The following is a 24,180-nucleotide window of genomic DNA, read 5'->3' as shown; positions in this document are numbered from 1 at the left end:
TTAGGGTTAGAGCTAGGGTTAGGGTTAGAGCTAGGGTTTGGGTTAGAGCTAGGGTTAGAGCTAGAGCTAGGGCTAGAGTTAGGGTTAAAGCTAGGGTTAGGGTTAGAGCTAGGGTTAGAGCTAGGGTTAGGGTTAGAATTAGAGTGAGGGTTAGGGTTAGAGCTAGGGTTAGGATTAGAGGTAGGTTTAGGGTTAGGGTTAGAGTTAGAGCTAGGGTTAGGGTTAGAGCTAGGGTTAGGGTTAGGGTTAGGGTTGGGGTTAGAGCTAGGGTTAGGGTTGGGGTTAGGGCTAGGGTTAGAGCTAGGGTTAGGGCTAGGGTTAGAGTGGGGGTTAGGGTTAGAGTTAGAGCTAGGCTTAGGGTTAGGGTTAGAGTTAGGGTTAGAGTTAGTGTTAGGCTTAGGGTTAGAGTTAGAGCGAGGGTTAGGGTTAGAGGTAGGGTTAGAGGTAGGGTTAGCGCTAGGGTTAGGGTTAGAGCTAGGGTTAGGGTTGGGGTTAGAGCTAGGGTTAGGGTTAGAGCTTGGTTTAGGGTTAGAGCTAGGGTTAGGGTTTGAGCTAGGGTTAGGGCTAGGGTTAGCGGTAGGGTTAGGGTTAGAGTTAGAGCTAGGGTTAGGGTTAGGGCTAGGGTTAGCGGTAGGGTTAGGGTTAGAGTTAGAGCTTTGGTTAGCGTTAGTGCGAGGGTTAGGGTTAGAGCTAGGGTTAGGGTTAGAGCTAGGCTTAGGGTTAGGGTTAGAGTTAGCGCGAGGGTTAGGGTTAGAGCTAGGGTTAGGATTAGGGTTAGAGCTAGGGTTAGGGTTAGAGCTAGGGTTAGGGTTGGGGTTAGAGCTAGGGTTAGGGTTAGAGCTTGGTTTAGGGTTAGAGCTAGGGTTAGGATTTGAGCTAGGGTTAGGGCTAGGGTTAGTGCGAGGGTTAGGGTTAGAGCTAGGGTTAGGGTTTGAGCTAGGGTTAGGGCTAGGGTTAGCGGTAGGGTTAGGGTTAGAGTTAGAGCTAGGGTTAGGGTTAGGGCTACGGTTAGCGGTAGGGTTAGGGTTAGAGTTAGAGCTTTGGTTAGCGTTAGTGCGAGGGTTAGGGTTAGAGCTAGGGTTAGGGTTAGGGCTAGGCTTAGGGTTAGGGTTAGAGTTAGAGCGAGGGTTAGGGTTAGAGCTAGGGTTAGGATTAGGGTTAGATCTAGGGTTAGGGTTTGCGCTAGGGTTAGGGCTAGGGTTAGCGGTAGGGTTAGGGTTAGAGTTAGAGCGAGGGTTAGGGTTAGAGCTAGGGTTAGGGTTTGAGCTAGGGTTAGGGCTAGGGTTAGTGCGAGGGTTAGGGTTAGAGCTAGGGTTAGGGTTTGAGCTAGGGTTAGGGCTAGGGTTAGCGGTAGGGTTAGGGTTAGAGTTAGAGCTAGGGTTAGGGTTAGGGCTAGGGTTAGCGGTAGGGTTAGGGTTAGAGTTAGAGCTTTGGTTAGCGTTAGTGCGAGGGTTAGGGTTAGAGCTAGGGTTAGGGTTAGAGTTAGGCTTAGGGTTAGGGTTAGAGTTAGAGCGAGGGTTAGGGTTAGAGCTAGGGTTAGGATTAGGGTTAGAGCTAGGGTTAGGGTTAGAGCTAGGGTTAGAATTAGAGTGAGGGTTAGGGTTAGAGCTAGGGTTAGGGTTAGAGCTAGGGTTAGGGTTAGGGTTAGAGTTAGAGCTAGGGTTAGGGTTAGAGCTCGGGTTAGGGTTAGAGTTAGAGCGAGGGTTAGGGTTAGAGCTAGAGTTAGAGCTAGGGTTAGGGTTAGAGCTAGGGTTAGGGTTTGCGCTAGGGTTAGGGCTAGGGTTAGCGGTAGGGTTAGGGTTAGAGTTAGAGCGAGGGTTAGGGTTAGAGCTAGGGTTAGGATTAGGGTTAGAGCTAGGGTTAGGGTTAGAGCTAGGGTTAGAATTAGAGTGAGGGTTAGGGTTAGAGCTAGGGTTAGGGTTAAAGCTAGGGTTAGGGTTAGGGTTAGAGTTAGAGCTAGGGTTAGGGTTAGAGCTAGGGTTAGGGTTAGAGTTAGAGCGAGGGTTAGGGTTAGAGCTAGAGTTAGAGCTAGGGTTAGGGTTAGAGCTGGGTTTTTTTTTTTAACATGGTAGTTTAATGGTAGTTTTTTTTAAACTACCATGTATGGTAGTTTGTTTTTTTTTTCAAAAAAAAAAAAAACATTAAACTACCGTGTATGGTAGTTTAATGGTAGTTTTTTTTTAAACTACCATTTAATGGTAGTTTGTTTTGTTTTTTTTTTTCAAAAAAAAAACAAAAAAAAAACTACCATTAAACTACCGTGTATGGTAGTTTAATGGTAGTTTTTTTTTAAACTACCATTTAATGGTAGTTTTTTTTTTTTTTTTTTTTTTTTTCAAAAAAAAAAAAACTACCATTAAACTACCGTGTATGGTAGTTTAATGGTAGTTTTTTTTAAACTACCATTTAATGGTAGTTTTTTTTTTTTTTTTTTTTTTTTTTGGGAAAAAAAAATACCATTAAACTACCGTGTATGGTAGTTTTTTTCCAAAAAAAAAACAAAAAACAAAAAAAAACCTACCATTAAATGGTAGTTTAAAAAAAAAACTACCATTAAACTACATTAAACTACCGTGTATGGTAGTTTAAAAAAAAAAAAAAAAAACTACCATTAAATGGTAGTTTAAAAAAAAACTACCGTGTAAAAAAAAAAAAAAAAAAAAAAAAAAAACAGCTCTAACCCTAACCCTAGCTCTAACTCTAGCTCTAACCCTAACCCTCGCTCTAACTCTAACCCTAAGCCTAGCTCTAACTCTAACCCTCGCACTAACTCTAACCCTAACCTTAGCTCTAACCCTAACCCTAGCTCTAACTCTAACCCTAACCCTAAGCCTAGCTCTAACCCTAACCCTAGCTCTAACCCTAACCCTCACTCTAATTCTAACCCTAGCTCTAACCCTAACCCTAGCTCTAACCCTAATCCTAACCCTAGCTCTAACCCTAACCCTCGCCCTAACTCTAACCCTAACCCTAAGCCTAGCTCTAACCCTAACCCTACCCCTAGCCCTAGCCCTAACCCTAGCTCTAACTCTAATCCTAACCCTAACCCTAACCCTACCGCTAACCCTAGCCCTAACCCTAGCTCAAACCCTAACGCTAGCTCTAACCCTAACCCTCGCACTAACCCTACCGCTAACCCTAGCCCTAACCCTAGCTCAAACGCTAACCCTAGCTCTAACCCTAAACCAAGCTCTAACCCTAACCCTAGCTCTAACCCCAACCCTAACCCTAGCTCTAACCCTAACCCTAGCTCTAACCCTAGCTCTAACCCTAGCTTTAACCCTACCTCTAACCCTAACCCTCGCTCTAGCTCTAACCCTAACCCTAGCTCTAACCCTAACCCTAGCCCTAACCCCAACCCTAACCCTAGCTCTAACCCCAACCCTAACCCTAGCTCTAACCCTAACCCTAGCTCTAACCCTAGCTCTAACCCTACCTCTAACCCTAACCCTCGCTCAAACTCTAACCCTAAGCCTAGCACTAACTCTAACCCTAACCCTAAGCCTAGCTCTAACTCTAACCCTAACCCTCACTCTAATTCTAACTCTAACCCTAGCTCTAACCCTAACCCTAGCTCTAACCCTAACCCTTGCACTAACGCTAACCCTAGCTCTAACCCTAACCCTCGCTCTAGCTCTAACCCTAGCCCTAACCCTAGCTCTAACCCTAGCCCTAACCCCAACCCTAACCCTAGCCCTAACCCCAACCCTAACCCTAGCTCTAACCCTAACCCTCGCTCTAACTCTAACCCTAAGCCTAGCACTAACTCTAACCCTAACCCTAGCTCTAACTCTAACCCTAACCCTCACTCTAATTCTAACCCTAACCCTAGCTCTAACCCTAGCTCTAACCCTAACCCTTGCACTAAAGCTAACCCTAGCTCTAACCCTAACCCTTGCACTAACGCTAACCCTAGCTCTAACCCTAACCCTCGCTCTAGCTCTAACCCTTGCCCTAACCCTAGCTCTAACCCTAACCCTAACGCCAACCCTAACCCTAACCCCAACCCTAAGCCTAGCACTAACTCTAACCCTCGCTCTAACTCTAACCCTAGCACTAACTCTAACCCTAACTCTAACCCTAACCCTAAGCCTAGCTCTAACTCTAACCCTAACCCTCACTCTAACCCTAGCCCTAACCCTAGCTCTAACCCTAACCCAAACCCTAACCCTAGCTCTAACCCTAACCCTCGCTCTAACTCTAACCCTAAGCCTAGCACTAACTCTAACCCTAACCCTAGCTGTAACTCTAACCCTAACCCTCACTCTAATTCTAACCCTAACCCTAGCTCTAACCCTAACCCCAGCTCTAACCCTAACCCTTGCACTAACGCTAACCCTAGCTCTAACCATAACCCTCGCTCTAGCTCTAACCCTAGCCCTAACCCTAGCTCTAACCCTAACCCTAGCCCTAACCCCAACCCTAACCCTAGCCCTAACCCCAACCCTAACCCTAGCTCTAACCCTAACCCTCGCTCTAACTCTAACCCTAAGCCTAGCACTAACTCTAACCCTAACCCTAAGCCTAGCTCTAACTCTAACCCTCACTCTAATTCTAACCCTAACCCTAGCTCTAACCCTAACCCTAACCCTAGCTCTAACCCCAACCCTAACCCTAGCTCTAACCCTAACCCTTGCACTAACGCTAACCCTAGCTCTAACCCTAACCCTCGCTCTAACCCTAGCCCTAACCCTAGCTCTAACCCTAACCCTAGCCCTAACCCCAACCCTAACCCTAGCCCTAACCCCAACCCTAACCCTAGCTCTAACCCTAACCCTCGCTCTAACTCTAACCCTAAGCCTAGCACTAACTCTAACCCTAACCCTAAGCCTAGCTCTAACTCTAACCCTAACCCTCACTCTAATTCTAACCCTAACCCTAGCTCTAACCCTAACCCTAGCTCTAACCCTAACCCTTGCACTAACGCTAACCCTAGCTCTAACCCTAACCCTTGCACTAACGCTAACCCTAGCTCTAACCCTAACCCTCGCTCTAGCTCTAACCCTAGCCCTAGCTCTAACCCTAACCCCAACCCTAACCCTAGCCCTAACCCCAACCCTAAGCCTAGCACTAACTCTAACCCTCGCTCTAACTCTAACCCTAGCACTAACTCTAACCCTAACTCTAACCCTAACCCTAAGCCCAGCTCTAACTCTAACCCTAACCCTCACTCTAACCCTAGCCCTAACCCTAGCTCTAACCCTAACACCAACCCTAACCCTAGCTCTAACCCTAACCCTCGCTCTAACTCTAACCCTAAGCCTAGCACTAACTCTAACTCTAACCCTAGCTTTAACTCTAACCCTAACCCTCACTCTAATTCTAACCCTAACCCTAGCTCTAACCCTAACCCCAGCTCTAACCCTTGCACTAACGCTAACCCTAGCTCTAACCATAACCCTCGCTCTAGCTCTAACCCTAGCCCTAACCCTAGCTCTAACCCTAACCCTAGCCCTAACCCCAACCCTAACCCTAGCTCTAACCCTAACCCAAGCTCTAACCCTAGCTCTAACCCTAACCCTAGCTCTAACCCTAACCCTTGCACTAACGCTAACCCTAGCTCTAACCCTAACCCTCGCTCTAGCTCTAACCCTAGCCCTAACCCTAGCTCTAACCCTAACCCTAGCCCTAACCCCAACCCTAACCCTAGCCCTAACCCCAACCCTAACCCTAGCTCTAACCCTAACCCTAAGCCTAGCACTAACTCTAACCCTAACCCTAGCTCTAACTCTAACCCTAACCCTCACTCTAATTCTAACCCTAACCCTAGCTCTAACCCTAACCCTTGCACTAACGCTAACCCTAGCTCTAACCCTAACCCTTGCACTAACGCTAACCCTAGGTCTAACCCTAACCCTCGCTCTAGCTCTAACCCTAGCCCTAACCCTAGCTCTAACCCCAACCCTAACCCTAGCCCTAACCCCAACCCTAAGCCTAGCACTAACTCTAACCCTCGCTCTAACTCTAACCCTAGCACTAACTCTAACCCTAACTCTAACCCTAACCCTAACCCTAACCCCAACCCTAACCCTAACCCTCGCTCTAACTCTAACCCTAACCCTCGCTCTAATTCTAACCCTAACCCTAGCTCTAACCCCAGCTCTAACCCTAACCCTTGCACTAACGCTAACCCTAGCTCTAACCATAACCCTCGCTCTAGCTCTAACCCCAACCCTAACCCTAGCTCTAACCCCAACCCAAGCTCTAACCCTAACCCAAGCTCAAACCCTAACACTAGCTCTGAGATTCGAACCTGGGTCGCTGGGGTGAAAGCCCAGAGCACTAACCACTACCCTATGGAAGCCTTGCTCTCAATGCATGGGACATGTATGGTTTTATGGTTGCACGAGCACCTGTGTTGCAAATTTTCTATGATAAATTTTTTTGGATCACACTGGGATTCGAACCTGGGTCGCTGGGGTGAAAGCCCATATCACTAACCACTACCCTATGGAAGCCTTGCACTCAATGGATGGAACATGTATTGTTTTATGGTTACACGAGCAACTGTGTTGCAAATTTTCTATGATAAAATATTTTGGGTCCCACTGAGATTTGAACCTGGGTCGCTGGGGTGAAAGCCCATATCACTAACCACTACCCTATGGAAGCCTTGCTCTCAATGCATGGGACATGTATGGTTTTATGGTTACACGAGCAACTGTGTTGCAAATTTTTTTGGTTCCCACTGAGATTCAAACCTTGGTCGCTGGGGTGAAAGCCCCGGAGCACTAACCACTACCCTATGGAACCCATGCTCTCAGTGTGTGGAACATGTATGGTTTTATGGAGCAGCTCACAAGCGACTAGCTGAAGACTCCACAGCAGATGTCATCACAACACGTTGTGTACACGAACACCTAGCAAAGTACAATTTAAAATGACACTTTCGAAGTACCCAAAGTTAAACTTACAAAAGAAAACCCATAACAAATAAAACTTACACAAGAAGAGCCCTAACGTGGCACTTGACAGCTGTCAGTGTCAAATGCAAAATGTAAACAAGGACCATGTGAAAATTAGGTCAATGCAATCTCCGGTTAGAATATGTTATTTTGTAGGTATTAACATGTAGAATAGTTTTAAATTAGTCACAATTATTTAGGCAGATAATTATGGGATATTTTGGTACACTACACGAGGTAAAAAAAATAAATAAATAAATAAATAAAGTGTAGCGAACGATTCTTTTGAACAAATATTTTGAGTGAACCGATTCTAAAGATTCAGTTCACTTGAGAACTGGAATGCACATCACTAGTACAAAACAGTGCAAGCAATTGTAGACTGCTGGTCGAAATAGCCGACTGGTTAGTGACTTGGGCTCTTGCTCGGCAAGATCTTGGTTCGATCCCAGGTGCGAGGAAATGCTCTTGTTGTGCAATTAACCCTTTATTTATTTATTTATTCTCTTTTTTTTTTTACCTGGTGTAGTGTACCTACACATATTGTCATATAAAGCAGTTAACCAAACGTCTGATTTTTATGTTTTAATTGGCAAATTAAAGACGCCAGACAAGTTTTAACATAAATGTTTATTAAAAATAATAATATTAAAAGCAAATTTCAAACCAGCAATCTAATGTGAAATTGCAGTAGATATATTGGATAACAATATTTAGGCGTATATAGGTATACACGTTATTTAAAAACGACTATAAGTGTTATACTACGATACAAGTGTTTACCAGCTCAGTGGCCTAAGAGGAGAGTGCCCGCCCTGAGATTGGGAGGTTGTGGGTTCAAACCCCCAGCCGGGTCATACCAGTGACCATCATAACAATGGTACTCATTTCTTCCCTGCTTGGCACTCAGTGTAAGGGGTTGAAATGGGGCCCCCCCTGCTGCTCACGATCATGGGGACTTCTGGCACTCAGAACTCGTTCGCGAACGGGAAAGTCACGATTCGTTCCCTCACTGATCCGTTCACCCGATGAACTGGACATACAAATCACTAACTCGTTCACTCACAGCTCCATTTAGTTGGTGAACGGGAAATGCAATACACGACTCGTTCGTAAACAGGAAGTGATGTCATTTTCTTCGTTTTGTTTTACGCCGAGGTGGCAACAGCTTCAGTGCACATTACCGACACCTACTGGTTAAAGTCATATGAACTGAAAAAATAACGAATCACGTTTTTTGTTTATTTCTTTGAATCATGTTCGAAAAAAAGATTCATTCATTCATCACATTCATTCATCAAGCAAAAAGTATTTAATGACAAAAACAATGCAAATGATAGTCATGAAAATGTATTTTTGTATTGTTCCCTGCACCGTATGAATGTTATTTTTCATATTTTGTTTCTTTTTTTCAGACTCCGTGCGTGACTCGAGCGGCCGCGTCCTGGTCCACTGCCAGGCAGGCATCTCCCGTTCGGCCACCATCTGTCTGGCCTACCTGATGAAGAGGAAGCGTGTGCGTCTAGACGAGGCGTTTGAGTTTGTGCGACGCCGGCGCTCCATCATCTCGCCCAACTTTAGCTTCATGGGCCAGCTGCTGCAGTTCGAGTCCCAGCTGCTCGCCACCTCATGCGCCGCCGAGGCCGCCGCCACCGCCAGCCCGCTGCTGGCACCCAAGACATCATCGGGAGTGGCGTCAGCCGCCGCCACGCCCACTTCGCCTTTCATCTTCAACTTCCCTGTGTCGGTGGTGAACCCTGCCTACCTGCACCACAGTCCTCTCACCACGTCGCCGGGCTGCTGATGGCTCGCCGTGACACTCCGAACGCTTCCTGGCTCACAAACCAGCCTCTTCCAATAAGTGACCAAAAAAAAAAATCAAACTTGACTTTCAACCAGGTTTGTGCACTGGACTTAAAGTGACACACGCTGTTGACATGCATTGACATTCATGATGATGAACACGTTTGGTACGAAGATGGGCTCTGTTGCAAATTTCCAGTAAAAATCTTCCCATGGAATTTATGAGAATTGATGGTAATGTAATATAAAACCGACATGAAAGCAAAGAATCAAAAGAAAAAAACATGTCACCAGCTTTATCAAGTTAAACAATCACTTCTTTCATTGAACTAAAACATGAATGCGGAGTGAAATATTTTCCACCCACCACATTCCTTCTGTAAATGTCAACTAAAATAGAATATACTTCCTTCAATTTAGTAAATTCCCATGGAAAGTTACCAACTTTCAAAATTCCCCAGAATTTTGCACCCACGGTTGCCATGGAGACGGCAGCTCTTTAAGCTGAGGAGATGGATGCAGGAAGGAAGAAGGAATTTTAAGCACCCGCTCCTTCCTCCTTTGGCACTCTTCTGGCTGCCACACAAAAGATCTGGATATGTGTGTGGGGGTGGGGGGGCTGGGGTGTCGGGTCTGATAGAAAGCAGACCCTCCTCAGTGACAGGTGCTCTGCTGCCAGGCCGACCGGAGTTTCCTGTCCATCCTCTTCCTCACGCACGCTTAACACAAACAGGCCTTCCTCTCATCTCCTTTCATGTCCTTCCACTTAATCTCTTCTCATATTCGCCGCCTCCTCTTCTTCCTCTCTGATGTTTGTTCTTCTCTTTCCCCGACGAGGCGGCACGTGCAAAATAACTAGAAAAAAATGAGACATCAACACGAAGCCGGGAAATACTCATCAGGTCCGAGTCACAATGGGTCTCTCCTGCTTCATACGACAAACATTTTCTTGCTTTTTAAAGATTGTCGACACCTATTTCTGTAGCACTTTGAAGTGATGCAATACTGTATTTGTATTTGCTGGTTGCTCATCACGGTGACAGTAGATTGACTTTTTTTTTTGGAAGGAGAGATGGAGAGCGAGAACCAATCAGTTGAGGGGGAAAAAAAATGGCAATACTTTTGTCTGTGTGAGTTGAGTCTTTTTTTACGCTCTTTCTGGGAGCTCAGCGCAAAGCATCATACGGCAATAGAAAACCTTCACAAAAACGTGTATATAGAATACATTAAAAAGAAAAAAAAATCGATTTTATTGTGTGGAATGAATGAACTGTGCATTTATTTATTACGGAGAAACCACTGTTGAATAAAACTTGTTCTTAATTAAACTGTGTCTTTTCTTTAGCGGCTAAAATCAAATTATTTATTGTAGTCATGCTGATGATTCAGGGAGGCATCAATTGATTAAACCAATTTTTTTTTTTTTACATTTCCAAATACATATCACAAATATTTCAGTATATTTATTACTTTTGATTGACCATACCAATTTTTTAGACACTGGGCCAATAACAAATATGACTACTTGCTCTATTACTGCCACATTTAGTACATGATTTTAAAAAAAGGTGTGGGTTGTGTAAAAATGAGAGCAGCTTGAAAATGCCAAAATAGCTTAAAAAAAGTATCAACATGAGGCACAAAAATGTGTTGGTTATTTTTTAGCTGCCTATATCACAGGAATTTTCATTAGCACATTTGCTAACCGTGCTAGCATTTTCCATCATCATAAGTTGTGTTCATTTACAGACGCAAATATTTAGAATTTAATCTGTTTGCGGGTCACTCACTTTTGGACTTTTGTGTGCTCTAATTTGTTGCAACAGAATGAAATGCCAAAGGTCTTTATTCCAATTCCTTGATAACCAGGTTGAAACCAATCTCTTGGTCCTCACAATTAAACACACTTCGATTGCGTCTCAATTGTATTTTCATTTTGTCATATTCGTACAAACTGGCTATTAAGGATATGGAATGAATGCCTCTTCGGCAAGTGGAAAGTAACGACAACAAACTAGTCACATACAGTACAGTTGAATGCACAACGATATGCAATAGTGTCTCCTAAACTCCCCGAAAAGTGAGTCAAAGAAGCAAAGTTTGAAATGTACCATGAGGAATGAAGCACATGTAAACACCAACATGGACCCGCCGGGAGAATTGACCAATTTTGAAGTGGACTTTTTGCAATTAAGTCACAACTTCATGTAACAAAACAAAAAGAGACAGCTGACATTAAAAGATAGTAATCCCCCGCTTGTCCGCAAATTTCACAAACTCACCTAAGTTTTTCCTTGGACTCCCACTGATGCAAAATTCACCTGCATATTGCTCTTGTGCCCTTTCTGAAAGGGCCCTAAAAATCCACAAGATGGCACCAAAGCTGACTAAATAGGAGTAGTGTATATCAGTAAAAAAAACTGACGTGTGTGGCTTGCTGTATTATACTGCCCCCTGGTGGCCAAGAGGGGGATTACTGCAGATGATGCCATCCTGCCATTCATTCCCATCCATATCTGTTTGAAAAGCAACATGTGACAGTTTGTTAGCAGTCCATTATGGTCCTTTGTGTATGTTGGTCCCTCGTCATCTGAAGACTCTTCACGTAACATAATAAGTTTCCTCAGTAACAGAGTCAAACGGCTACATTGTGGACTCAGCCACTTTTGGGCAACGTCAACTCTTACCACCGATGCCCGTTGGCCCGATTCGCCACACTCGGGCTCCAAAAAGGCCGTTCGCTCGGTGGGCATCCTAGTGAGAGGTGTGTCTCTCGCCTTTGAGCTCCTATCTGCGACGCGAGCGAGCGTGCGTTAAGACTTCTGCTCGGCCGGGGCGGGGGGCGTGGCCACGCTTTCCGGTTTGACAATCTGGTACGTGATCAAGTACTCCGGGTAAGCCTGACAACAACAAAGACACAAATCACTTAAACCGTGCGGTTTGGGATTCTTCTGTGTGAACTAACTTCCACGCACACACCTGCTCTCCTCTGTAGATGACGTACTCGGCGTAGGCCAGCCCGTTGACGCTGGGCCGCCCGATAACCGAGTGATGTCCGGGCGGCGCGTGTGCCATCTTCATGGCGCTGAATTGAAGAAAGGACTTACCCAGCGTCACTCTGCAGAACAACATCTGCCTGAAAGAAAACCGAGCGAGTTCAGAAGTGCGTCCTGCGCTGGAGGAACTCGCGGGAGATTGATCTACCTGTGACAAACGTAGCAGGAGCGATCTTTGTGGGTGGGACAACCCGTGCCGCCGCCTATGCCGTAAACGTACTGGTTGCTTTTGGAGGAGTTCTCGGCAAAGTAGATGCCGGCGCCGAACATGCCGCCGATGTAGGCGTGGCGCTCGTCGAAGCCTTTGTGGATGATGGCGTTGATGAAGGGAGAGCCTGTGAGAAGAAGATGATGATGAAGATGCCTGTGTGCACGCCGTGGCTCATTTGATTCCTTTACCGTGAAAAAGCATGCGCTCGTTGTGGTGGTTGTGATTTTCGTCAACAATCTCCTTCTGCCTGTGCGCGTATCTCTCCCGTAACTTCTTGTTCACTACCTTCTGAATCTGCAAAAATAATATTTCATTTAAGGGACTGGTACTATTTAAAGTTGCACGCCCGTCGGCTAATGAAGCCCCACGAGCGAGCGGCGTCACCTTGATGATGTTGTACTGGCTGAAGACGCCGCCGGCGTTGCCGCCGTCGCGGTGCTCTCTGATGGTGCTCTGCAGCTGAGGACAGGAGGAGAAGACAACAAGAACGCTTTTTAAAAAGAAGAAAAAAAACATGCTAATGAAATGCAAAGGCTTTTCTTTTTGTCTCTGAGCACCCTTGTGTTTTCCTTTAGAGACAAGATGTCTTTTGCATTTCTGATTCAAAGGAAGTGAGCTTCTTCCTTCAAAAGACTGTCACTCCATGGTGCTGCTGGTATTAATTAATCAAAACATGCTACAAGAATGCAAAATGAGTGAAGTAATGCGGCACGACAGGGACAAAGCAAAGTCCACAAAAGCTTGGTTGGAAGACTTTGTATAACGCGCCACCCAAGTCACTCACCACAATGTAGTTAGCACACAAGCTAATAATTAGCCTAGCTTCCACCACTCTTTATAATGTGCTTACTTCTTCCTCCACCGACTGGAACTCCTTGTCGTCCGGGGCCAGGTCGATAAGCACGGTGCCCTGGCTGGAGCAGTGGAACGTCAGGTACGGGTTAGCACCTGCAAACACAGCGCAGAACAAATAAGTCTGATTTATAAATATTATCTTCAACGTGAACAAATTCCTGGAGCTAAATGGTGGCACACGTCTAAAGCACTTCAAATGAGCACCTGTAGATGTTTGTCTCACCTTGCTGACCTCCCAGCAGCCGCTCGATGCCCTTGATGAGTTTGTGTCTGTGCCCGTAGGCGTTGATTCCGATCTCCTTTAGCTCCTCGTGGCCCATGTCTGCCAACACGTCCAGTGAGATCTGCAGACAAGAATTTTTGTTTTCACGTATAAAGCTACAAACACAAGCTAACATCTTAAATACACAACAGCGACATTATGCGAGTAGAATATCCGCTGTTAAGAGCAAGAGCTACGATTCAACCGAGTGACAATTTATTTTGTTTACAGCAAGCAGGCACACAAAGAACTCATCGAAAGCAAGCGGTAGATAATTGGAGTCTCATTGTAGAGACAATGGCTGGCAAATATTCATGAGAGTTGGTTCAGCGCGGTGCGCGGGAAAGGTTAATGAATGCACGGCGGTCATGGAGCAACTGATCAAAGCGATAGCGGTGGAGTTTGCGAGTTTGTTCAGCGGCGGGGAGGCGAGTGCACTCTCCAATTTCAATTGCAACTTTAATCTACTATCTTCTGGGGTCGTTGTCATTGATGTTTGCGGGATTGAAGCGGCGTGTGGCGAGAAAAACGCAAAAAGTCGGTCTGATGCGAAGGCAGCTGAACGAAGTAAAAGTTTGAATCGTATTTTGAGAGAAATTGCTAAATTGGTTCATCAGGATACATTGTGGGAGGCGCAACCCCCTCTACTTGATGGGGAAAATGAAGCTTCAAATATGCTTCACGAACCAGTTGTATTTTTCCGACTCCTCTAGATGGCACTATTCAAAATTTTTTCATGAGGTATTAAATGTTTGAGTACTGGAATAAACATGAGTTTGCCCTGAAATATTTGCATGTACTTGGTGTAAACAAGCTGTCAAGCAAGAATCAATGTGGTTTCGAAAAGCTACAAAATGAACAGCTACAGTGTGAGTGGTTGTTTATGTTGCGCGCAAAAAAAAAAAATCTCTTCTCTCTACACACAGACAACACTCTCCTCCATCTCACCGCTCAGAATATCAATGCAGACTTGCTTCCCTTTAGGGGAATTAGGAGAAACACACAGGCTGCATCTTGCATCCATTCCTGACTTTGCTGCTTGGACTTGAGCCAGCTGTCACTTTCAATTTGTCTTCTGCCTCTTTTTTTTCTTCCCCTTGGTCTGTCTGCTTCCTTCTCGCTCTCTCTTCATCTCCCTGCTTGCCTTCTCTTCAGATGCTGACAAGGCCTTCATTTTTTTTTTTTTTTTTTTCCTTCTCCACTGCATTCCCTCCCTCAACCAGTTTTGCGTTACCTGTTCTCTCTGGAAGATTTCTCGGAGGTGTTCCAGTCCCAGACTCTTTAAGAACTGGTTGATGGTCATATCCAGTAGCGCTGGAAAATTTAGGAGTGGTGTCAGAAACACAATGGATAAGCCCCTCCCCCTTTGTGTCCCTTTATATACGTACCCTCCCCTTCCTTCCTGTCCGAGCCGGATGCTCCGTCTGCCGTCCCGGTGGCCCCGCCCACCGTGATGTCCCCGAGGGGCGTGGACAGGTTATCGATGCTGCTGGCGGCCGACAGGCAAGATGATGGCGACGGTGAGGGAGAGATAACCACGCCCCCTGTGGCGCCTGCTGCTACTACACTGGCACTCACCTGGAAATGGGAATTGTGTGATTAACATGTGGCTATTTATTTCCAGAATATTTTTGTGTATTCTAAAAAAATCTGAATAAAAAATCAAAACTACTTTGAGCGTAACACTCAATTGACTTTTGCAGGTACGAAAAACCCGGCAGAGTGCTGTCGAGGTACAAGCACGGACAGATTTGATCTTTTGCCAATACCTGTGCGACGTCAAATATGATTTCAAATCAATAAGCGTCTGTCTTATGATCAAAGATAACACGAACCACTGTGGCCTGTGGTTTCAGACAGCTGGGCAAGGCGTCGGGTGGCATGGCATCGATCAGCAACGCTCTGATGTCATCGGCCTGCAACGAAAAGAAAAAGTTTCTTCTAAGCGAGCAGTCCTGGAACTTTTCTGACACTCATCGGAAACTGTGCTTAAGAACGTTTCATACTGTTGCCAAATCCAGCGGCGTTTGTCCTTCCTGGTTCTTCATGGTGGGATCGGCCCCGTGGGCCAAAAGCAGAGCGCAGAGCTGCGTCCGCCCCTTCTGCGCCGCCTCGTGGAGCGGCGTGAAGGCCCATTTGTCGGTGGCGTTCACGCACGTGTTGTACTTGATGAGGAGGGCGGCGATGTCCACATGCTGGCACATACGACGGGCGAACATTAGAAGCGGCTCGTAAAAACAAAATCTGCAGCTACGAAATAATTTTAACTCCTTTGTCCAGAACTGGCTCATATTTTCCTGTGATTTGACGCTTTAACTTCAGTGGCCATTACTGTTTTCTTCTGACTCAAAAGTCAAGGGAGCGCGCTGTAATACAATCAGCGATGAAGCTATAAAATGAACACAATATGCTTTGCTTCGGAGCGAGAATCTTGTGAATTATTAACTTCATCATAACGCTTCTATTCCCACCTCTCATCCCCCCCCCCCCCCCCTTTTTCATTGTTCTTCCCACTCGTGTGTCTTGTCGCCAACTAGGCAACGAAGCCCCCCTCTGAGAAGCAGCGGGAGATGCTAAATCGAGTGTTTGTGTGTGTCTCTCCGACAACACGTGTTATGTTAGGTTTTGGGGATAAAAGTGACTCGTGTTGTTGTGCGTCTTACCCCGTACGAGGCGGCGTTGTGCAAAGGTATCAGACCGCCTTTGTCCTGCGCGTTCACGTCGGCTCCGTGCTCCAACAGATACTCGGCCACTTCCAGGTTGTTGTAGCCAGCTGGACGGCAGAGTGGGAGTTAAAGAGGTTTGAGGTTTACAAATATTTTTGTAGCGGCAACTTTGGCTTCGTTTTCTCCAAACTTGTGTCTTTATTTCTATTTTTAATAATCCATCGCAACTGTGTATGCTTAAATTAAAACTTGATCTTGTCACACATGAAAATGCCAATGCGCCCAAAATCAGGCTAACTTCAGATATCAAATGATGAGAACGTATCCAGATAAAAAGTCAATCCAGAATGTAATCTTCAAGGAGACGTCAGTAGAAGAAAATGTCGCCTCGCTTAAGATTCTCCTCTCTCTTGCTCAGCATGTTTTAGTCAACATCGCTGAATTCATCAGCCCCAGCATGCATGAAATATGGATTTACAAATGCGTGCGCCTCGGAGGCGATGTAACAGAGCGCTGCATTCTCAAGCCTACTTGGAGATTAGACATTGATTGTCTATGTGCGTCCCTGAGAGCATTTCTTCTAAAAGCTTTAGCCCAAAGGACAACACTATCATTACCTTCCAGCGGCCACAACATTAGGTACACTGTTTACCTGCGAGATGCAAAGGGGTGGAGTTTCGTCCTTGCGTATCCCGACAGTTGATGTTGTCCGGGCTGCATAATTTCTGCACTCTAGCCAAGCAGCCCTTCTTGGCTGCATCCAGCAAGGCGGCATCACCTCTCAGGAGGTCCTGGATGTCCGTGTCGCCGTCCTTCACCAGGTCCAGGGGTGTGTTTCCATCTCTGTTTTTTTTGCTAGGGTCTGCGCCGTGCTGTGGGTGGAATAGAAAATATGAGTCGAGCAATAAACATGAGGGCGAGGATTATCCGCAAGAGACAGGACAGAAGGCGGCACATTATCCGTGGATGGCGAGAGAAGACATTTCCTTCATTCTAAATGTCTCCTATATAATGCTTTTATGTTTTATTTATATGTGCACTTTGAAATCTGCTCATTAAATCTGATGTTATGGAACTACTCCCCTGGAGGGGATTCATGTCTGGCTGCCAAATGTGAATATTTTTTTGTTTTCAGTCTGTTACAATATTTTCGGCCCACTTTGGACGTGGTGCTTTTATGCTAATTTAGCACGATATTGATCTTCCGTCCGGGGAATACATAAAGAGCTGCATTTAAAAAGCAGGCAGGGACGCAATCATGGATTTAACGATTGGCGGTGTCTGGGAAGAAAATAACATTGAGGTCATTTTAAAGAGGGCAAGAAAATAATAATGTGCTTTTTCATGGACACTTCCTCAGTGACAAGTGGCAATATGGAAAAATGCTATGACTGTAGCATTTAGCTAACAGTACTAGCATTTTCCAACTAGAATATAATTGCCAGTCAAACATTAGCAGCTCTTCTACTGACTTTATTTGAGTTCCAGACAAGCAAAATAAGATTTCATAATTTTGGAACTTTTTCAGGTTTCGCAATAGTGTGATATCCCCGAATGCATTTCGAGCAGTGGACTGGCGGTGATGCAAGCGGATTTATTTCCGAGCACAACTTTTGCACCCAAAAAAAAAAATCAGCACAAACAGGAGACAAAAGAAAACCGACTGCTGAACTCAGAGAGAGAACATCCAGAGTCAAGCGGATTAACACACAAGCTTTGGTCGTGTGAATGTGTGTGTATCCCGGGGCTTAAGGGAAATGAAGCAACTGATGTGTGTGTAAGAATGTCATTTGGGGGAAAAAAAAAATAAAAAAATCATGTGGTGAACTGCCGCCACATTGGACATGATTCAATTGTATCGCCTATTTTTATTTATTTATTTTTTTTTACGTTGAAGGACAACGAAGTGTTTCCAAAACAACAAGTCTTGAGGCGCAACATTTCCTGTTGTGACACTTTTTCCATGTACTTGAAGTCTCTTGCTCTAATAATTTATGCAGCCCCATATGGCAGCGTTGCAGTGGTGATGTAAGCTTGTCTGGCGGTGATTATGAAAGCGACAAAAAAAAAAAAAAAAAACACGAAAGAGAAACTGCAACACTTGTTTGCATTGCTCATTCGGACTGATTTGACTGCCAGGTATTACGCAATCGTTTGCCCCCCGACTTGGATCAGAGAGCAGAAGCCAAACAGTGTGCCATTTGGAATGACATTTTTGAATTGATGAAATGTCAGAAATGGCACGGTGCGAAAGAAACGGCGAGGTGTCAAACTGATGACAGGTCTTTCTTTTTTTTTCTTATTTTGATTCACAATCTTGAACAGTTTGAGTGGCAGGGATCCAAATTGTATTTTTTTTTTAAATATCAAAGTGGGACGCATAAGAGAGAGAAAAAAAAAAAATGGGTCACTTGAACAAAGAAGTGGCTTAGTAAATCCTAATCATTGTGTCATTTTAGTGTGGTTAAGCTTTTAAATCTACCTTGAGCAGCAGTTTGCAGATTTCATATTTGCCCTTGGCGGCAGCTTCGTGCAGCGGTGAGAATTTCCACAGGTCGGCCACGTTGACCGAAGCGCCGTGTCTGACCAGCAGCTCGGCTACCTCGTAGTGACCGTACGAGCAGGCGTTATGGAGGGGAACGAGGCCGCTGCCAAAGGAGGAGACACGTTATTGAGCTTCTGTTCATTTACGGTGATGATCGCATCAGGGTCAACATCTGTAATGGTGATGGCGAAATGTCGGACCCTTTGTCCTTGGCGTGCACGTCGGCCCCGTGGTGAAGCAGGTACTCCACCACCTGCACTCTGTTGTAGCCGGCGGCAAAATGAAGCGGGGTGGAGTGTCGTCCTTCTAAGTCTCGGCAGTTCACGTTCTGAGCCGTGCACAATGACTGCAGGGAGAGAAAAAAATATATGTTAGATATTAAAACACATCAGGATTTTAGTCCAAATCATAAACTGTGTTTTTACGTGCTAAGAAATGAAATCATCTGACAACCTTGACAGTGTCCAAGTCTCCGGCTTTAGCAGCTTCGAGAAGTCTGAAGTCCACATCGGAATTTCTGACAGGGACGTTTTCTACAAAGATGAAGAAAACGCATTTGAAAAATGTGACCGAATAATAATAATGGCGACCTTGGGGCTTATGTCCTTTTGGCATGTCAACAAAAGCACAAGGCGGCCGGCCTACCGTTGAGAATCTGCTGAACAGCCTCATTTCCCATCTGAGCAGCGGTGAAGCCCTGCAGCGACACCAGCGAGGCGTCCGCCCCGTATCCTAGCAACAGACGGCAGGTCTGCAAATGGCCTGCCAGCGCCGCACGGTGCAACGCTGTTTGACCCAGCGTGTCCAAAGCGTTCACCTGCCAAAGAAAAGGAAACCTTCATGAACATCCTCAGATATCTTTGTAAACGAGTGAGCACTAATGAACCGAATTTAAAATTTGTGGCTTTTATTGAACAGAGGAATTTCATTCCATTGATAGAAACAAAAGAAAAACTCGAGGAAAAATGACAATGTACCTTGGCGCCATGTTTTTGTAGCACCTCCATAATATCATTATGAGCACGCTCCGCAGCCACATGTAGGGGTGTCATAAAACTAAGAAGAAGGAGAAGGTGTGAAAATCAATTAGTCAAAAAAAACATTCTTTCATCAACTAATTTTTCTGCACTTACTCTTTATTCTTCTCATTAACGTTAGCTCCCTTTCTCAGTAACAACTCCGTCACCTGTCTCCTTTTAGGGTGGGGCGATGCGACAGCACAATGCTGAGAACACACACACACACACACACACACATGAAAATCCCTGCAAGTCTAGCTTAGCGCATGCCGTGCAATGGTTGCGTCTTACCAGCGCCGTTTCGTGTGTGTGAGGGTGTTTGAAGTTAATGATCTCCAATGCCAGACTCCTCTTCGCCTTGGCCATGTCAGCTTCCCGAGCGGCTTGAAGCAGCGAATGGCCCTTAAACTCATCTACACACAAAATGTCAACATGTCAGCGGAATTAAAAAAAAAAACGACTTGCTGAGGGCTGCAAAAGAAAAAAAAAAGTTGTCCACTCACACGAGAGTCTCTCCTTGAGCTCAGGGGTGGGCGCCATGTCCACGGAGCTCTTGCTGTGACAGTTGAGCAGGGTAGGGTCGGCGCCGTGGCTCAGCAGCAGGGAGCAAACCTCAATCCGGTTTTTGGATGCCGCCTCGTGCAGCGGGGTGAACTGCCACAGGTCCATGGCGTTGACACAGGCGCCGTGCTGGAAGGAAATAAGGCGGGTTTTGAAGAATGTGAGATTTTTGGAAAGACTCATTTTGCTCATGTCACCTTTAGCAGCAGTTCAGTAACTTCATAGTGTCCGTAGGAGCAGGCGTTGTGTAGCGGGACCAGACCACTAAAACACACAAAAGGAAAATCGTGGAAATGTAAAAAATATTTTACAGCATTTCTGAGATATAATCATCGCCGATTCAAAATATTTGTGGAAAAAAATTAGTTAAAAAAATCACAGCAAAGTAAATACAGCAATATTTTTAAAATAAGCTGAGTCATCAAAGTAACCAAAAGGAATTAAAGGCTTTTTAAATTCCATGACTTTCAGCATAGTTAACCAAATGTGTCTGCGTAATAAGATCGGCTCTTAAAATTAATGTCGTCTGAGAGTGCTCATTAAAGAGCAGCAAAGTTTAAGCAAGCTCTCAAGTCACACTAACGCACGTGTCAAGGCTGGTTTTTATTTACTTTTGTTCGAATTTAATTTCAAGTGGCTGATTTTGCACTTACCCCTTGTCCTTGGCGTGAACATCTGCGCCGTGCTGTAGTAACAGTTGAACTATCCTCACCCGGTTGTATCCCGCCGCCAGGTGGAGCGGAGTGGACTAGGGAGGACACAAAGAGGGCAAGGTGAGGAGGAGGCTCGGGCGTAAATAAGAGACAAATGTTAACCGCCATCTGTGCATTGGTGCGGGACGGCTGGGTGATCCTGATTTGGGGAGCATCGCTCAGCCGAGTGTTTTGTCAAGTCACAACTCTGCAGTGAGGAAGCGATTGTTCCGCGTTTCGACCGGACTGCGGTGATAAAGAAGAGACTTTGGCCGTAAAAAGTGATGTAAAGCTGCGGTAATAAATGCTTTAAGAGGGCACATCCGAAGAGACGCTTCAGTGTCTTGTCTTACTAAAAGTCATTCTTCCCCAAAGCTGGACAACTACCGGAAAAACTGAGGAGATGGGGGGGGGAAGGAATTTGTCCATTTTTTGTCTAGGTGTGCATTTGGATTTTTGTTGCCTTAGAGCTGAGCAATATTCAGGCAGAGCTGAGATTCCGTGCGAGGCGTGATGGAAGCAGGGCGTATTAGTCATCACCCTCATTGTAAATGCAGCGTCATTGCCAATGTGTGTGCGTGCGCGACCTTATTGGTAGACTAAGCATGTACAAATGTGTGTGAGATTGAATCAGATTCCGAGCGAGTACATCTTTCCGTGTTAGCTACCAGTAACACGCTGTTGCATCATGTCAGTCGATCTTACGTTGGCGATATGTGACTAGAAGCGTACTAATCCGAAATGATATATTTTTTATTGTAGCAACAGAATGTTCGTTATGCATGAAGTGGTTATTTAAGAGCGGGATTGCGCCGGTGTGTGTGTGCATGTGTGTTTAGTTTATATAAGCTTAGCATTTGTGCCACCACAATAATGAAGTTGGCAAGGTTAAGGTCAGCCTGGCTCATGCTGTTAACACAATTCCTCTGCATGCTGAGAACACATTATGTGCACTCATCTTGCAACGTCCAGCGAAGGGGATTTGTGAAACACCAAATAAAAATGGATGCTATGAGAGAATGTCAATAAGTTTTTGGATGAGAGATTTGAAGAGATATTTTTCCGCCGGTCGCTACGATGCAAGACCCGGTAGGTAGGTTTCGAATTTGCGTCGTGGGACCGCGAGAGAACAAAGGCAATAAAAAAGGACCCTTCGACTTGGTTGTTTTTAATCATCTAAAAGCTTTCGGAGCGAGTAGTCAGGGGTGGAGGAAGACGAGGGAAATAAAGGCAACACTAAGCGACAGCCGAGTTAAAAATGCTAATTGTTTTTTTCCCCCCCCCCGCCCTTTCTGTTGCTGTTCATATTATGAAGACTTACAGAAGCATTGAAAAGGAAGCGTGAGATTTCCAAGATGGTGGTTGGCAAAACTATTTAAACGGAGTGTTACTTCCTGCTCTGTTGCGCCGTGGCATTGTTCTTCCAGTTGCCAGAACGCCGCCATATGATGTACAGTGCGGTATGTTGGAGCGTGAACAATCACCGGGTCCATTTTATTTTGCCGTGGAAGTGAGAGTACAATACATCAGGGAGCCTGATGTCAGCAGAAATTCCAACAAACCAAACAATACTTCAAGGCCAATCAGAGCAACCGACTCAAACCTTGGCTTTTCTTTTTTCAAACAATTTTCTGAAAGTGATTGACATGCAGAGAGCTTTTTTTTCACGACAAAGAACAAAGAACGCTGTCAGTCAACATGGGGCTCTTTCGGAAAGAGGCGCTCTTAAGAAGCGTTTAAACGTGTCTTCAAGCAGCACATTTTTTTCTTTGTCTACCTGGCTGTCAATCTGTAACTTTTGTTTTTAGAGGGGGGAATTTCATTTTTCAGTGAGAGAGAACTCACAAAACGGCATGAGAAGAGAATGACAAGTGTCACGTTAAGGAGGAATTTTCACCGTAATTTGTGTTAGCAGTGGAGGGTAATCCCCATCAAGCTGTTAATTTCCCCCCCCCATAAGACCATAACAAGGATAAAATGGTACTGGCGTGAAAATATATTCCATCTACTGTGCATGGCTGCTTTTAGTCAGAGCAATTTTAAAAATGCCGCACGGGGTCATTTTCGAACAGGCTTAGACTGGACCCATTCGGATTGCATGCTGAAGCTTGGCGGTTGTTGATTTCAGCGTCATTGCGCTTCAGATTCACTTAGTGGTCCGTTTTGTAGAATTTAATATAGCTGATGACCCCCCCTACACGTCCTGAAGGATGACGGCCAGACATGCTGTCACGCAATTACAGGTGAGACGGTGATATGATGCAAGCGGGCTTTAGAAGAACATTAAGAGGAGCGCTAAAGTAGCCGTAATTATAGACGAGTGCTCCTTGGGGCTGTTATGGCATCAATATGACATTCAGTAAAACGGTCCCCTCTGGCTGTTCCTCAAGGTTTGCCTAACAAGGTTCATAGCAAAAAAAAAAAAATCAGGTGGGCAACCAAACAAAGCCGACTTTTATTTATTCTTTATATTGGCCGGTTTATTTGATTTGATTTATTAAAGGTGACATCAACAAAGCCTTTTTTTTTTCTCAAGGTCCTTATTTTGAGAAATAATATTAATATCTCAATATTAATTAATATTATAAAATATATACATTTTAGATGATCCCCGGGAGCCTGCTAAAGTTTACCGCTAATTGGCTCATTTGAAGCTATGGAGGCCCGGCGGCAAGCAAGAACACAGCAGGTGGATGGCCGTGTCACCCTAATGACTTCCCCGCCGCCGCTTTTGGTGTATTTTTTTCACGTGTGGCAAAGACTTGTTCTTACCTTGCGGCCGTCACTGGCGTGGCAGTTGACGTTAAGCGGTGTAAGCAGAGCCATTAGCTTCTCCTCGTTCCCGCTCCTGCGAACGTACACGGGCACACATTAGAGAGCATCCGCCACCGTGGAGGATTAGTGCTGTACCTCAGCGGGAGAGCACGGAGGGGTGCAAGGGGGGGGGGGGGGGGGCGAACAATGAGATAAGAAGCCTGAAGGACTGAAGGGAAGAATTTTTCATTTGCAGACTTACATGATTTGCGCGTGTGTGTGAAAAAAAAAAAAAAAAAAAAAAGGCTGCTTCAGAAGACAAGCCTTGAAGAATGAAGATAATGTTCATGTTCCTGATGAATTTCCTGGTTTGTGGGCTTACTGCCCTGGCATTGGATAACCAGAGGGGAGAGTTGCCATGGCAACGACCAATCGAACTCGGATTCCTTAGACAGCTCTGAACGAAGAATCTGTCAGAAGTCAAGAAAATGACTGCTGTCTCGCTCGATTAACCTTGTCATTTTTTTTTTGGGGTGTCCTTATCCTTTGTCTTTTTTGTTTCTATAATCTAAAAACCGACCTCCACCTTTCCACCAAGGATCATCTACTGTAATTTCCAATCACTCTCTTCTCATCGTCTGGAAACAAAAGGTATTAGCCAACCTCTTGCTTCTTTCGCTCAGTTACAACATCCTACCACCCCCACAAGAGAAATCCAAAACGTCCGATTCATCATTCGTTCTAAATTTATCATATAGTGGTCATGATGATTTATTTAACCGCACAGCTATTTGGTCTGAGAATTAATATCAGACTGTACCACTGAAGAGGTATATAACACTTGTGCAGCG

At 45.2% G+C, this 24,180-nt stretch overlaps 2 protein-coding genes across 3 annotated transcripts in view; one reads left to right on the top strand and one right to left on the bottom strand.

Moving 5' to 3' along the window:
* Window positions 1-10,930, top strand: part of dusp4 (dual specificity phosphatase 4) — a 21,957-nt gene extending 11,027 nt beyond the window's left edge. The window contains exon 4 of the mRNA XM_049738905.2: window positions 8,321-10,930. Coding sequence (XP_049594862.1) covers window positions 8,321-8,709 — 389 coding nt within the window. The 3' untranslated portion in view covers window positions 8,710-10,930. The remainder of the gene's footprint in view (window positions 1-8,320) is intronic.
* The window catches only part of LOC125979973 (poly [ADP-ribose] polymerase tankyrase-1), a 26,673-nt gene continuing 12,649 nt past the window's right edge, over window positions 10,157-24,180 (bottom strand). For both annotated transcript variants that reach the window (XM_049738901.2, XM_049738902.2), the window contains 24 exons: window positions 23,348-23,423; window positions 20,537-20,631; window positions 20,081-20,147; window positions 19,826-20,012; window positions 19,614-19,735; window positions 19,437-19,528; window positions 19,281-19,359; window positions 18,949-19,120; window positions 18,757-18,836; window positions 18,504-18,649; window positions 18,241-18,406; window positions 16,411-16,630; window positions 15,756-15,865; window positions 15,099-15,287; window positions 14,928-15,008; window positions 14,481-14,670; window positions 14,327-14,406; window positions 13,054-13,174; window positions 12,826-12,923; window positions 12,360-12,434; window positions 12,164-12,269; window positions 11,913-12,099; window positions 11,688-11,844; window positions 10,157-11,608 (listed from right to left, as the gene is read on the bottom strand). In XM_049738901.2, coding sequence (XP_049594858.1) covers window positions 11,522-11,608; window positions 11,688-11,844; window positions 11,913-12,099; window positions 12,164-12,269; window positions 12,360-12,434; window positions 12,826-12,923; window positions 13,054-13,174; window positions 14,327-14,406; window positions 14,481-14,670; window positions 14,928-15,008; window positions 15,099-15,287; window positions 15,756-15,865; window positions 16,411-16,630; window positions 18,241-18,406; window positions 18,504-18,649; window positions 18,757-18,836; window positions 18,949-19,120; window positions 19,281-19,359; window positions 19,437-19,528; window positions 19,614-19,735; window positions 19,826-20,012; window positions 20,081-20,147; window positions 20,537-20,631; window positions 23,348-23,423 — 2,983 coding nt within the window. In that variant the 3' untranslated portion in view covers window positions 10,157-11,521. The remainder of the gene's footprint in view (window positions 11,609-11,687; window positions 11,845-11,912; window positions 12,100-12,163; window positions 12,270-12,359; window positions 12,435-12,825; window positions 12,924-13,053; window positions 13,175-14,326; window positions 14,407-14,480; window positions 14,671-14,927; window positions 15,009-15,098; window positions 15,288-15,755; window positions 15,866-16,410; window positions 16,631-18,240; window positions 18,407-18,503; window positions 18,650-18,756; window positions 18,837-18,948; window positions 19,121-19,280; window positions 19,360-19,436; window positions 19,529-19,613; window positions 19,736-19,825; window positions 20,013-20,080; window positions 20,148-20,536; window positions 20,632-23,347; window positions 23,424-24,180) is intronic.

This window comes from Syngnathus scovelli, chromosome 13, assembly GCF_024217435.2.
Source record: "Syngnathus scovelli strain Florida chromosome 13, RoL_Ssco_1.2, whole genome shotgun sequence".
NCBI classification, from domain to species: Eukaryota; Metazoa; Chordata; class Actinopteri; order Syngnathiformes; family Syngnathidae; genus Syngnathus; species Syngnathus scovelli.
The sequence above is the reverse complement of the archived record's forward strand: the minus strand, read 5'-3'. Positions and strand labels throughout refer to the sequence as shown.